At 33.6% G+C, this 14,120-nt stretch overlaps 1 protein-coding gene across 1 annotated transcript in view; it reads right to left on the minus strand.

The window, feature by feature from the left end:
• Positions 1 to 14,120, minus strand: part of LOC142350550 (clotting factor G beta subunit-like) — a 58,035-nt gene that overhangs the window by 41,308 nt on the left and 2,607 nt on the right. The window contains exons 3-5 of the mRNA XM_075402400.1: positions 11,874 to 11,990; positions 5,319 to 5,334; positions 2,220 to 2,307 (exon numbers count right to left, since the gene is read on the minus strand). Coding sequence (XP_075258515.1) covers positions 2,220 to 2,307; positions 5,319 to 5,334; positions 11,874 to 11,990 — 221 coding nt within the window. The remainder of the gene's footprint in view (positions 1 to 2,219; positions 2,308 to 5,318; positions 5,335 to 11,873; positions 11,991 to 14,120) is intronic.

Below are 14,120 nucleotides of genomic sequence, written 5' to 3' on the forward strand. Positions count from 1 at the left end.
TCGTGCGTTCATGTCCAGACCATCGTGCGTTCATGTCCAGACCATCGTGCGTTCATCCGTGTTTCCAGACCGTGTAATTTTGAACGCCCGACACCCCTTCGTGCGTTCATTTCGGTCTGGACGTATCTGGTTTCGGTCTGGGACCTCATCCTGGGAAGGTACAAGAGCAAAATCAAAATGGTCCAGATTACAAATGTTCCACGAGGGGGGCAATGCGAGTTCATATCAATATTATATAGACTCAAAAATTATAGCAAAGGAAAACAAAATTGGACAAAACAGACAAAAGAAAACTGGGTAGCTTACAAAAAATTCAGGACGCAAAATTATTAGAAATTTTGTGATATCAATCTGAATTTTGCTGTTTTATATTCGCCTGAGCGTAATTGAGATGTAGTTAAAAATAATTAAGCTCAACTTACTGTTCAAGAAGGTTACAATAGGTTGCAACTTTAAATATTACCAAAATCCATCTGATGAGATGGAAATCTCAAACAAAAACACTTTAAGGAAAACGTTCAAGTTCACCTTTAATTTGTTCAAAACGCATGTTTGGCAAATAAACTTTTGCTAGCGATCGAAAGATTGAGTGCAAAATAAGAAAAATTGCTGCAAGCTTGAATTTTTGATGGTAATCTTTAACTTGAACATTGGTAGTAGTTATAATGCACAAAATTGATAACAACTAAGGATCGAATGACCATCGAGTATTCAAAAACATCTAGCATCATCATTATCTCAGAATCTTGAGACTAGAAAACAATTTCACATTAATAGAGATATATAATTTCCTGGAACCCGCTATGCCAAAACTGAGACTTTCATAGTTTTAGAGACTTCAGTTTGAATTCAGACAAAATTTTGAGCGTAGAACCAACTCTTTATGGCCAAACAATGCTTTGGTCACGAATCAGATTTTGTGTGGGTAATTTGACATAATTGCACATGAACAGCGTTCTTAGATAACCCTTATGTCTTTCTGGTCACAAAAGCCGTTCAAAAAAGATTTTGTTCAGCGTTCACTTTTACTCAGAGTTTGGAAAAAAAATACCATCTCGTTATAGAGACAATATAATTCTTGCAAGTATCGCTTTTCTTGTGAGAGTTTTCAAAAGTCTTGAAAATAACGTTTATATCTTGCGAGATACAAAATTGACGCTTATCATGCAAGATTCTTACAAGATTTCGCGAGATAAGCGTGCTATCTTTTCAGCTTGAATTTCTCATATAACTTTCCGAAACAGCTGGCTTAACAAAACTGACTTCGTTACTGGCCAAGAATATAACCAACATTTTCTTTTAATTGACAAAATAGACAAAACTTTCTCTAACGTCAAAATCAAAATTGTGTAATGGTTATTGTTGGTTACAATGGCTAAATTGAGCCTCAAATTTGCCTCATTCTGAGCCTACTTGCATTATTTTATATTAATATCATCATTGATATGTAAATAATTTTAATTGATATATATTATGAATTATTTAATGTATTATGTAACTTATTAAATTGTTGATAATTTTTTTGATAAAGGAGAAATTTATTCTTTCTTTCTTTCTTTCTATCTAATAATCTCTGATCAGATTAAATTTCGCTATACCGAATCTCACACTTTATCGAATCTCCCTTACGTTTAAAACGACGATATCGAATCTCTTTTACAGCTAAAAATGACAATACCGAACTTGTCTTGCGTTTGGAAAAGAGGACAACAAATATTTCGGGCGCGTATTTGGGAAATGACGATGGCGACTCTTTCCTTTGTTTGAAAAACGCCGATACCGAATTTTTCTTAAGTTTGAAAAACAACAATTCTGATAATCTCTAATTTTTAAACTGGATGATACCGAATCTTTCTTATGTTAAATAGCCAGCAAAGACAATGATGGCGACAAAAAATTGCAGGAAAATTTTTGTTTTTGGCTAGAAAAAACCAGTGATACCGACAATTTTTTATGTATAAACGCTAACGGTTTTTCAACTGGGGAGTTTCGGGAGAAATTAAGCGTAACTTTATAGAAGTTAATTAATATGAAAATATACTAGCCGTAAAATTTGTCGATCTTTTTCTACGAAATAAACATTTTCTTTCGACTGCAATCAATGAAGATAACCTCACGCGGGTTTTCAAGTTGAAAGATTTCTCAGAAATAATGGCAAAAACATCAGTACACAATTGAGACTTTTAGAAAAGTTTGTCCTGAAAAATTTTGAAACTTACGTCGTTAAATTTCGTTCACCTCCCGGGGTTGTGACGTAAACTTTGGCGAAATAGGGGTAGGTTGGTGGGTTTGCAATTCTGAAAGAATCTAAAACAGCAAACAACTGTACACATGTCAAATGTAAGGTTCCTTCTTTGAACAACTTCAAAAACAAGCTACTGGTTAAATTTTTTTAGCTCTGTAGTTAAATAAAGTGAGGTCAAAACGTCAAGAAATAACAAATTTTCCGGAAATATTTGCCTGATAAAGAGAAGTTTGAAACAGTTTTGTTACACACTGACAAAAATTCAGCTCAATTTACCTCAAAAACAAGACCTGAGCCTACCTGAACAGTTCAGGTAAATTTGTCTCAACTGAACAATACCTGAATACACCTGAAAAAAACCTGAAATTCACCTGAGCTTCCGAATATCTGAACACTGTTCCGCCAAAATAAACTGAACGTTTGTAGTGCATAATGCAAGGCCACTTTTTGAGCTTTCCAAACTCTTCGGGCTCAAAATTGGTTCATTATTCGATTGGTTAGTTTTTATTGAACCAAATGGCTAGGTGGTTTTGAAGTGACCAATGAGAAACTTTCTCGTTTAGATACAAAGAGTTGTTCGTTTTTTTCTTTGGTTTTCTGCTCTTACGTGTTTTGTGTTTCTTATTTGTTGGTTTTTAATGATACAGAGGGCATGTGAAACTATCAAACAGTATATTCTACATAGATAGTCAAACGTTGTTAGACGTTTTGCAGAACTTTATAAGGAAAACCAGCAAATAATACAATCTTTTCCATCATTAAAAAATTTAGAAGATAACGAAAGGACGTTGCATTTACTTTTTCTATGAATGACAATTACAAAAGTTTTCACGGATTTGATTTCACAAAAATCTTAATTTTGTCTTTTGTGAGCAATGAAAAAATCAAAAAGAAGCCATTCTTTTGTTGTTTCGCTCAACACACGTAAGGTTATATGTGTTTTTTAAATTTAATCGATGCGTCGTCGAAAAACAAAGAGTACTCAATGATCGAAAAAAAAACGGTTTCAATTTTTGAATTTTTACTGATATCTCTTGCATTTTTTAACAACATTAGCATATACTACAAGAATCTTGAAAGATATTAGGAGGTATTATCCAAATGCAATTTGAGATCAATTAAAGAATCAGCGTCAACGAATTATCTAATGAAAAAAATCAATGAATTGTGTTAGCAATACTTCATTTCGATATTATAACGGCTCCGCAGACTTTTTAAGTATGGAAACAGAAAGAAGTCTGTATCGAAAAAACTCAATATTGAACCTACAACGAATTATGACTATCTGCTGTCTATATAAATATATCTCAATATATAGCTCAAATATATATTTTTTCATTTTCTATATTTAAACGGCTCCCACAAAATCTTTTAATTCGGAGAGAGAAAAAATTTTCACCGAAAAAACTGAAATTATAACAAATTATGACAATATACTGTCAGTTTAAACTATTTATTTCCTAACTCCTCCACAAACCCCTTATCATCTGAATTTCTGACATTTTGCTATAAAGAGCGAAAATTCTTTGAAACATTTTGCACCACTTAGCTTTCACTGAGAACAATTATTAAACAGAAAAAGCATACTTAGAACGACCATCTTCAAATGAATGCCTCTCAAATTAGGGGCGAGAAACTAAAAGTAGATTGCCGCGTAGCGTATAGAATTTTTTATCCAAGTGAACGAAGTAGAACCAGCAACCTCGGAGAGAACCATTAACCATTGAACTCTACGAACTTGGCAACATTTTTTCGCTTTTGCAATTGTTTTTGCAATAGCAAGAGACTGAAATTTTGATTTACAGCAAATTAGATCGCTCAAAAGTCTGGTGGTCAAGTCTCAACGGGTCATTCGAGAGGTGAAATTGATAGACCAATCTAGTACAGAGCAGTTAAGCATAAAACCTGTCTGAAACAGACACAGGTTACCGTACAAGATTCATACAAGATTAAAAACAAAATACGACGTATTTTTTTGGGTCGGTTATAACCGAATTCGGATCTATTCCCCCCCCCCCCCCCCAGTTTTGTGAGCATAAATTTTTATGGCCCTCAGGCGCACGTGCTATTTTCTTACATAGTAACGTGCTATATAACAAAATATTATTTGTAACTGGGGATCAGAAAAGCACTGGGGGTCGAAACAGAATAGATCCCAGAATTCGTTCTTGTTGTACCTGAACTGATTATTCGAGATCCAGCCTACACCTTAACGCTAGAATGAGTGGATCAAACTTAATTTTAAAAAATCAGCATTAAAGGTCAGATAAAAGTAGAAATATTGATCTCAGAGTTCAAAAATAGTACTTTCATCTCAACAAATTCTCAGGAAACATAAATGACAAAAATGACTTAGGAACATATCGAAGAGGAACATCAGAGATATAAATTAGTATATCACTAGGAACAAGAAATTTGAAGTAAACCGAATGTGTCTGTAATCAAAGAAGGAACTATTCTAACTATTGTTCCGTTTGTTGAATTGCAATTTGGATAAATCCAGCAATTAACATACAAGAGGAATTAATTCCAAAAACTGTGTAAAGTTTTTTATTTCAGTAGAGCTGTCATGAAGAAGCGGGTGAGAATCTTTTCTGATTTGCCCCCCCCCCCCCCACCTTAGTGAGCATGACCCCCAGGCGCACGTGCTATTTTCTTGCGTAGTAACGTGCTATATAACAACATATAATTTGTGTAACTGGATGTCATAAAAACACTAGGGGGGGGGGACAGAATAGATCCGAATTTTGTTCAACGATAAATGACTTGAAAATAGTTTCGAAACCTGTGAAAGAACTCTTCAATTGACAAATAACCCAAAATGCCATTGACTTCAAAGTATAAAAAAAACTTTTCTGATTTCCGTGAGAAAACAGAGAAAGCCAAAAACCATTGAAATTAAAATAAAACTTAATAAACACATTTTTTTGGAAGCTTTGTGCGAACCGATCATTCAGATTTATTCAGTTTGACACTTTTTCTTTATCCCCCCCCCCCTGTCAACGATATCTATCTTTCAAAGCAGGCTTTTTTGAAAAATCAAGTCGGGCGACCAGTTGTTAGGACAACTTACCTTTACAGAAGTTTTCCTGAAACACAACAGATCCGTGAATGGGTTGACTTCTTTTTCATTTGGCTAATCCACTTAGAAACAACACATAAGTTATGGTTGTTCAAATTTTTCATCTAAATCTCGAACTTATTGCCGACATTTCGTCGTATAGTTGTTTTCATCTTTTAGACTGCTTTCATTATTCAGATCCAATTGTGGGGTTAGGAACTGAAATTGGTTTTATATTCAGTCAATTTTCGCCGATCGACTTTTTTCCTTCGTACAGAGTTGAGGCTAATTTCACTAAAAAGCCAGTCTGGCGTAGAATACGAAAATGAAACGATTCTTTTCTTTTTAGGTTTTTACAAGGGGTTAACAAGATTTAATGTTCTGTGAATGATAGATGGAAATCCATTGTTTTTATTCACATTTTTTGTATTTTTTGACCAAATTATCGTGAATTTTGCTGAAATCTGTTATAACTATGAACAATGATAGTGGTTTTACTGTTAGGGAATAGGAGGCTTGCTGATTGGTTTTATCCGAGTGTTTGGAATAATAACTTTGGTAAAATTTTTATCCGACTTTTTTAATCAAAATTGGCTCCAAATACGCTTTTATATCCCACTTTGTTTAGATATTCCGGAAGTAGAGATCTAACATTTGCTGAACCAGTATTTGAAATTACCAGAAAAGGCTAGTTGTACATTCACTTCAGATAAGAGTCTTGTGGAATTAATATTTTCGGGTTTTTTGGAAAAATTAACTCAAAAGTTATGCAAAAGGTATCATTTACTTTGGTTTAGTGAAATGTTTCATTTGCTAATTGGTCTAATTTGCAAAAATAAGAACTGATTAATTGTTTCTGCTGGACGCTCAGCAAGATGAAGGCTAGGTTCGGAATAATCATGGGTTCTTACGATTTGTAACTATTCGGATTATATTTAGACGCTGTCTTTTCAATTATTTTCGCGTTTAAGTTTTCATAATGTTGATTACTGACGCAAACGAAGTCATATCAAAAACCAATTGATAATAAATAATTTTCAAATGCTTTGAGGCCAATTGCATGTACATTGTGTCTAAGGAGAAAAACTACTAATTTTTATGGCTTTGATCATGAGTTTCCATAAATTTCAAATGATCACTTTTGTTCTGTCTCATTTGTCAATCAATATTGCAGCCCAATAAATTCATGTGAAAGAGCAAAGATCACATTAGGTTTTTCTAAGAGCAAGATGAATCCGAGAATTGCTTCCAGTTATAATCTAAGTCCTATTCAGTCTATGAAAGAATTTGTTTTTTGAAACGTCAGAAAGTGCTTTGAAATTTGCCAAATTTTTAATAATACTTCTGGCAACATGTAGCTTCGCTTTCAAAGATACCCGGCAAAAATTACCCCGAGTAAAATGAAAAAACTATTTACAGTGGTTTTGGTTTCATTTAAAGGCTTCTTGGCCTTGTTACTTGTTCCCGTTCCAAAATATCAAATTAAGGCTATTCGAATGGAAATAAACTATTGCGCGAAAAAATTATTTAAGATGTCATCGATTAGCTCAAACTTTTAAACGGCAGCAAAAACGAATTCTCGCTGGAATTCTTAGGTTTTTTGTTTTATTTATCTAAGTGTCGTTCTTTTTGTTGTCGTATGGCATAAACCTGACATGCTTCTATGGTTGTTTAAGTGGATCTATTTACTGATTTTTTTATAGCTATTGGTTTCGATGACTTCTAGCTCTTTATAGAGTATGTAATTTTGAACTTCCCAATTTTCGTTACAATTGTTGCCAACAATTGTTTTCGTAAAAATTTGTGACTTTTTGATACTAGTCAGAATTTGTAGTTCTTTTTGTTTTGTTTGTCACAAAGATTTTTTCTTAAAGAAGACCCTCTTATAATCGAAGAAGATCCAAGCAAAACGATTGATATTATGTACGTATCTGTTTTCTTGTCGTCTTATTTGGTTGTACTACTAACAAGCTTAACTGGCTCACTGAGCTGTTGCACGTCAATCTGTTTTTATTTTAAGTTGAAAATTTTTGGATTGTTTGAAGTTTCAAATATTTGTATAAAAAAAACAGTGGAGTTTCTCGGCTTTGCCATTTTTTTTTGTATTTGTCAATTTTGTAGCTAGGTTTCAGTAACGGCATGTCGAATCTACTTTTTAGGTAATCATGGTCCAGTCTAGACCATGATTTTATATCAAACTAATTGGCATCGATACTAGGCATTTTAAGAATAGTATGACTTTAGAATACTTGCCCGATCCTGATTTTTTGTTTTGCTGCCGCCTTATCAAACCTATGAAGAGGGCCCAATAACTGTCGATAAACTGGGCAATTGAAACCTTTTAATGTTCTCAATGAATAGTCTTTGGTTCTAACTCCCGTGAGAAGACTTTCTTGTTAAGGTTTTCTGACTTTTTTGTTGTTGACTTTCTTTTTTCAGTCGTCTGAAATCTTATGGGTTTTGACGAATCACAATTGCTTCCTTTGGGTTCTAATTTAACATTCTTAATGAGGCGAGTTAATTCGTATTGGCTATAATCAATTTGAAATGAAAGGTTTTTTTCAAAAACGGAATTGCAGATTTGAAGTGTGTTTAGGTTTTATATGCTTCCATTTTAATTTTGATATGAAGGGTTTTTTTAAACACAGACCCCAAGTTTTCGTTGTTTTTAAGGTTTGCTGTTTTTGAGTTTTTATGTTTATCTTCTCCAGAACTCGCATTAACGGCAAGTATCATTGGCGTTCTAGCCCAGCAGTGTATTTTAACTTCCTTGTTTGTCCAATTAAATGTATTTTTTGAAAGTTTTCTATGGCTGCCTCATTCAATAGACAATTAAACAAACATGAAAGATCGGGGTTGGAACATTTTGTTCGAGCGCGCAATATAGAGCCTCCTTTTCTTTTAGAAGGTTAAATTTAAAGCGAAACACATTAAAACGAGAAATTGTAAACTGTTCATACAATTAGTTGTGAATTTTTCATCCTTTATGGGGCCCATATATCATCTCAACACATTTTCTTCTAAGTGAAACTCACATTTTTCGATATTTTATTCCTGTTCAATTTTCTACAGAAAAAGCTGATGAAAAAGTTTTCCAACTTCTTTAACTGTAGTAACAGAAAGAATCAATTTACAAGTTTATTGTTCAAACTTCGTGCGTTTGTTTTTCTTTCACAAAAGCAAAAGTTATAAATATAAATTCTCAAATACCAGTATTATCGGGATTAAGGTCATTAAAAGTTAGATAAATATTATGTTCAGAGGAAACCGACTTCTAATACCACCATACGTACTTAGCAACGAATTGGAGTGCGAAAATATTACGCAAATTATCAGACAAGCGCATGTTTTCCGAAATAGATGATACTTATGTCTTCAATATACGTTTATAAGCGATGTTGTTATCAATAAAGAATCATTAAAATCAGAATGGAACAACCTCAATTAAACTTATTAACATTCCTTTTTTCCGTAGTTGATTTTTTTCTCTCTTACATAAATTTATCTGCCTTTTTTCTCTGCCTTTGCAATTTGCTTTTTTCCTAATTTGCTTTACAATTAGATTATGTATGTTATTCTGTGCTCGAAAACAAAGATTACGAATCTGTTTTCCTCATTGCTTGATTTGGCATAACTCGTTCTCATTCAATTTTTTTTTGGTTGTTCATAAATAGTTGTGAATTTTTTATCCTTAATTTGGTGCACATATTGTCAATATTGAAGTCAGCGAATATTTTTTAGAACTTTAAAAAAGAAAACTTGAAACTTTTAATGAAAAATGCACTAAATGAAGAATGAAAAGATTTCAATTTTTTTTCAAAGACATTTGGTTAGTTTTCGAGTGTTTTATTCTCAATACGTGTTTTGGATTTTTTTAGTATTTTCAGTACGGAAATTATTGAAAAAAACTCTGGAATTTAAGTAATTGAAATATAAAACATTTACTGGGAAACCTTTTTATCACAATGATAATTTTTCTTTTACTGAGGACAATCAATTGGAATATTTTTACATTTTATATTCTCATTGCATAATTTGGATATTCTTAATGTTCTGTTCTCAACACTTAAAAAACCACTTCTCAAACATTTACTGAAGAAATAAAACAAAAAATTTGTCGTAGCTCCTAACTACTATAACGTATGTGGTTTAGTTCTTCCAACGTTTTCAAAGTTCTGCTGACATTTTTTCAGTCTGCTAAATTGAACTCTTCTATATTTTCTTCTTATATTGACACCCTCTGTTTACGGACAATTTTTTTTGAGGCGAGCAATAAAAGCTTGGCAGTCTTCAGAAAATACGCGCCTGATATAAAAATAACGTGCCTGCTGCATTGGAAATTTTATAGAGCCAATTACGTTTTTTTTTATAGAAAGCATGTCATTTTGAGCAGTTCCTGGGTTGCAATTTCTTTGATCTCATACAAGGATCGTATATGATGGTCATATTGATTATACTCGATTTCTTAGTACGATTCTAGTATCAAATCAACGAAATCATTTATGATCCTTGTATGAAGTCAAAGTTTTCATATATCATCCTAGACTAAAATCCAAGAAATCATAGATGAACCATTCATTAAACGCAAGAATGGACACTAAAAAAGTGTATGAACCTTGTATGAGAGCAATAAATCATATATGATCCTTATAATAAATCAATGCAATAATATATGATCCTTGTACGAAATCCAAGTTTACATGCATGACCCTAGCATGAAATCCAAGAACTCCAAGAAATCATAGTTGAACCCTTCATGAAACAAAAAAACCACGCTTAAAAAAGTGTGTGATCCTTGTTTGAGATCAAAGAAATATCATATGATCATTGTATGAAACCAAAGAAATCATATATGACCCTAGTTTGAAACCAAAGAAAACAAAAATGATCCTAGTATGAGACCAAAAAAAATCATTTTGGGTTTGATGGCTAGCACCAAAGAAGAGTTTTAGGAGATTTTATTTTCTCATATCACCTATGAAAACCGAGGAAATCATTTGTAATCTTAATATGAAATGGAAGAAATCATGTATGATCCTTGTATGAAACCAGAGGAACAACATTAACTTTAAGAGATTCTATTAAGAAAACGCGGTTTGGAGATTGTAGCTTCTAAAGCCACCGAAAGTATTAGGGTTTCCATTTAAAAACCGATTAAAGCAACCAAGAGCCCAATATCAAATCAATGAAATCAAGTATGCTCCCAGTAAGAAACCAAAGAAATCATATTGGCATTCAAGGGTGGCACTTAAAAATCTCCGCTTCGGGAGATCATATCTTCCAATTTTGGCAAAGCAATTAGGATTACAAACTAAAAACCGACTAAACCAATCACGATCTTCATAAGAAATCGAAAAAATTGTATAGAGTTCTAGTCTTATAAGCGAAATCGGATACGATTCTTTTATGAAACCATAGAAAACATATGGATTTTGAAAGGTGGCACCTATTAAACGATGTTGAGAGATCGTAACTTCTCCTATCACCAAACCAAACAATCAAGCTCTCCAACTATAAACCGATGAGATCAAATTTTATTTAAATATGAAATCAAGGAATATATTTATGATCAAAGTATTGGATTATAATGTAAATCATAAAATAAAATGCAGCTGCGTAATCTCTATCTAAACCCATGTCTCACGAAATTTAATGACGGTTCTTGCTGCAAATAAATTTTGTCTATATTTTTTGCTTATTTTACCCACAGAAGTGTCGTATATGTTTTTAATTGTTGCTTCTGCAACCTGCTACATTTTTTAAAATTCCGATGCATCATTTGAAAATTTTTGTATGATCCTTGTATGAGTACTAAGAAATCATACTAATCATATATGACCTAGTATGATTACTCAGAAAAAAAATATTTTCTACGCTTTATACATCTTTGACTGATTCTTTCCGTATCAGTAACCTGGAGCATAGCGACTGAAGTTTTTGAGAGCAGGTTTTTTTTCTATGATCCTTGTATGTCTACCATCATATCATACAAATTATATAGGACCTAGTATGATTTCAAAGACTCTTATATGACCTAGTACAAAATCCAAGAAAGTTGTTTGATCGATGACCCTGGTTTGAAGACCAAGGTCTTAACAAAAAAAAACAGTTGCAGATAAATAAAATTCCCGAAAAAGACTAACTGAAAAATTTCTTCGATCGAATGTTGGGAAAAATTGGTAATTTCGGTACCTTATACACGTAATCCGAAATGCAAAGCTGGAAATTGTTGAAAAGAACTATTCGTCTTTGTCAAAGAGCAAAAACAACGCTTTTGTAATCTTTACAACGTCAAGAAATGGCTTTGAAAAATTGGAAATTCAAAGAAAGCTCTCTGCCTATTCTACATTAAGTTCAATATCAGTTTCTATGATTCCTCGGATCTATCTGCTTCGCCCCTCCACTGTTTTTTATGACCCCCAGTTACAAATTTTATGTTGTTATATAGCACGTTGCTATGTAAGAAAAAAGCACGTGCGCCAGGGGGTCATAAAAGATTTACGCTCATTGAGCTGGGGGGGGGGGGGGGGGCAAAACATAATAGATCCGATTCCTCTTATAACTTACAATTCCGTTATCTAGTTCAGTCCTGGTTCCAAAGTCATCCTTTTGTTCAGCCAGCTTTTCTATTTCACCCTTCAGCTCCTCCAATTGTTTTGCTTTTGTAGTTTCATCTCTTTTTATCTGTTGATACGAAACATCAAATTACGTGTGCATATTTCAAATCAGAAACATAACCGACAAATGTCGGAAGAATTGCCTTCGAACGACTAGTGGGAGCTCTAATGAATTGGAGCCTGCATCAGTGGGGGGGGGGCTAAATGGGACTAAGAAGCTCAATAGTGGGCTTCAAATAACCACATTAGAGGATAACATATATACCACTATTAAAATTTAAAGTGAAAAATGGCATCAATCGCACTTTTCAGTTGGCTTTTAGTATTAAAGTGTCGCCAATTGAGTTCAGCTGGTTGAAATTGTGATTGAGATAGAAATTTAGATCACGCGAAACGCAAAAAGTCAAGGGCGTAAAAGTCACTCGAAAAGTCAAAATCGTCAAGCAAAAATTTCGCATAAAAAAGACACACACGTTTACAATCGTTCAAGAGCAATTAAAAATATAGTTTTTCAGATAGTGTACACCAGGTGAATTTTACAGCTAATTGACGACGTAAACTGATTTTTTAAAATTGCCCAATAGAGGTTGAAGTGATTTCACTATTAGCTGCGTAAATAATTTCTGTGGAAGACAATTCTAACCAAAATTTCTGACCCCATATAACTACTTTCAGAGGCCGAGGGGCCAGACCGAAGTACAGGTGCGCATTCTGCGATTTCCCCGATCATGAAAAAGTCTTGACAAGTTCCCGGGTCGAGGTGTCACAGCTAAAGATCGCTATAAGATGTAAGATTTGCGGTCAATTTGAGTTAAACTGTAAGATTTGCGCTCAAGGCGATGAATGCTGTGACAACAAATATTTATGCGGTGAATTTTTTTTATCGCTTAAGCGGTGAAAGAAGATTTTTCACCTCTACCAGTAGAATGCGGTGAAAGACAATTTTTCACGGCTAAAATTGCAAACCTTACAAATATTCACCGCTAATTTCAAACGCTTATCTTAAATTCACAAGAATTATGAAAGAAGTTAGTTACAGATGGCGCAGTGGATTAAGAAGTTCCTGACACGCAGGAGGTGAGTGGTTCAAACGCGTGTACGGACTTTTCTTTTTGTAAGCAATCCGTTGAATGCAGTGAGAAAAAAATTTTCACCGCTAAAAACAGCAAATCTTACAAAAATTCATCGCTTTCAGCGCATTCAACGCTAAAAGATGCGGTTGCTTTGTGGTGAAAAAGTTTTTTTTCACCGCTGTTCACCGCTAATCTTACATTATTTTTTAACGAAACCTCGACACGGGTTTAACAAATCTCACCTAGCGGCCATAAAAAAGGTTAAATTTAGAAATATTAGTCCCCCCCTTGAGAGCAAATTGTGAATTTAGCAGGTTCCAAATGATAAAATTCCAACTAAGACCAAAAAATCAAACTTACATGAATTGCTAATTGACTCCATATAAATATATTCAAAATTTACATTTCACAAAAAAATCAAGTTATCAAAGAAAAAAAACTTTTAGGTGGGATATTCAACCCCCCACCCCCCCCCCCCCACACACACACACACACACTCCAGTCATATGGCAGATTATCTCACTTCTGACCACTGATTAGAACTAAATCAAACTCAAACGGTGTTTCTCCAGTCCAAAATTACCAGGTCTAGAAGTTGGTTAGTGTGGACAAAAATCTGGACAATTATATGAATTTGGTCTGATCAGAAGTAAATTTTGTCTAAGATTGTCTGATCAGAGTTGGTTTCAAGCGCAATGTACTCTGATCAGAAAAGATTTTGACTGCAATTATTTTGAGCGCAATTTTTGCAACGTTTTTCCGACTGAGAAATGTTGGCTCTGCCATTGCCTAACAATAAATCAACGTTTTGTTCAAACCCATCTAGAGTCTGGTTGTGCTGATCGGAACAAAAAATTCCCGCTGACTGCAATTACTGGTTACCAGTACCTAATTCTATATCGAATTGAGTACTGAGTCAGAGTCTAATTCAGGTCACATTTTTCACTGAATTTGTCTGATTCAGAGTTAATTCAGTGATTCATTCTGAATTATCTTTTGATTCAGAGAATACAGAACATTTTGTCTGAATTTTGCTCTGATTCAGAGAAATTCAGAAATCATTTCAAAGTTGGTTCTGAAATCTTTCTGACTCAGCACTAAATCATATTACCTGAAATTCATCT

This window comes from Convolutriloba macropyga, chromosome 12 (genome assembly GCF_964194025.1).
Source record: "Convolutriloba macropyga chromosome 12, txConMacr16.3, whole genome shotgun sequence".
NCBI lineage: Eukaryota > Metazoa > Xenacoelomorpha > Acoela > Convolutidae > Convolutriloba > Convolutriloba macropyga.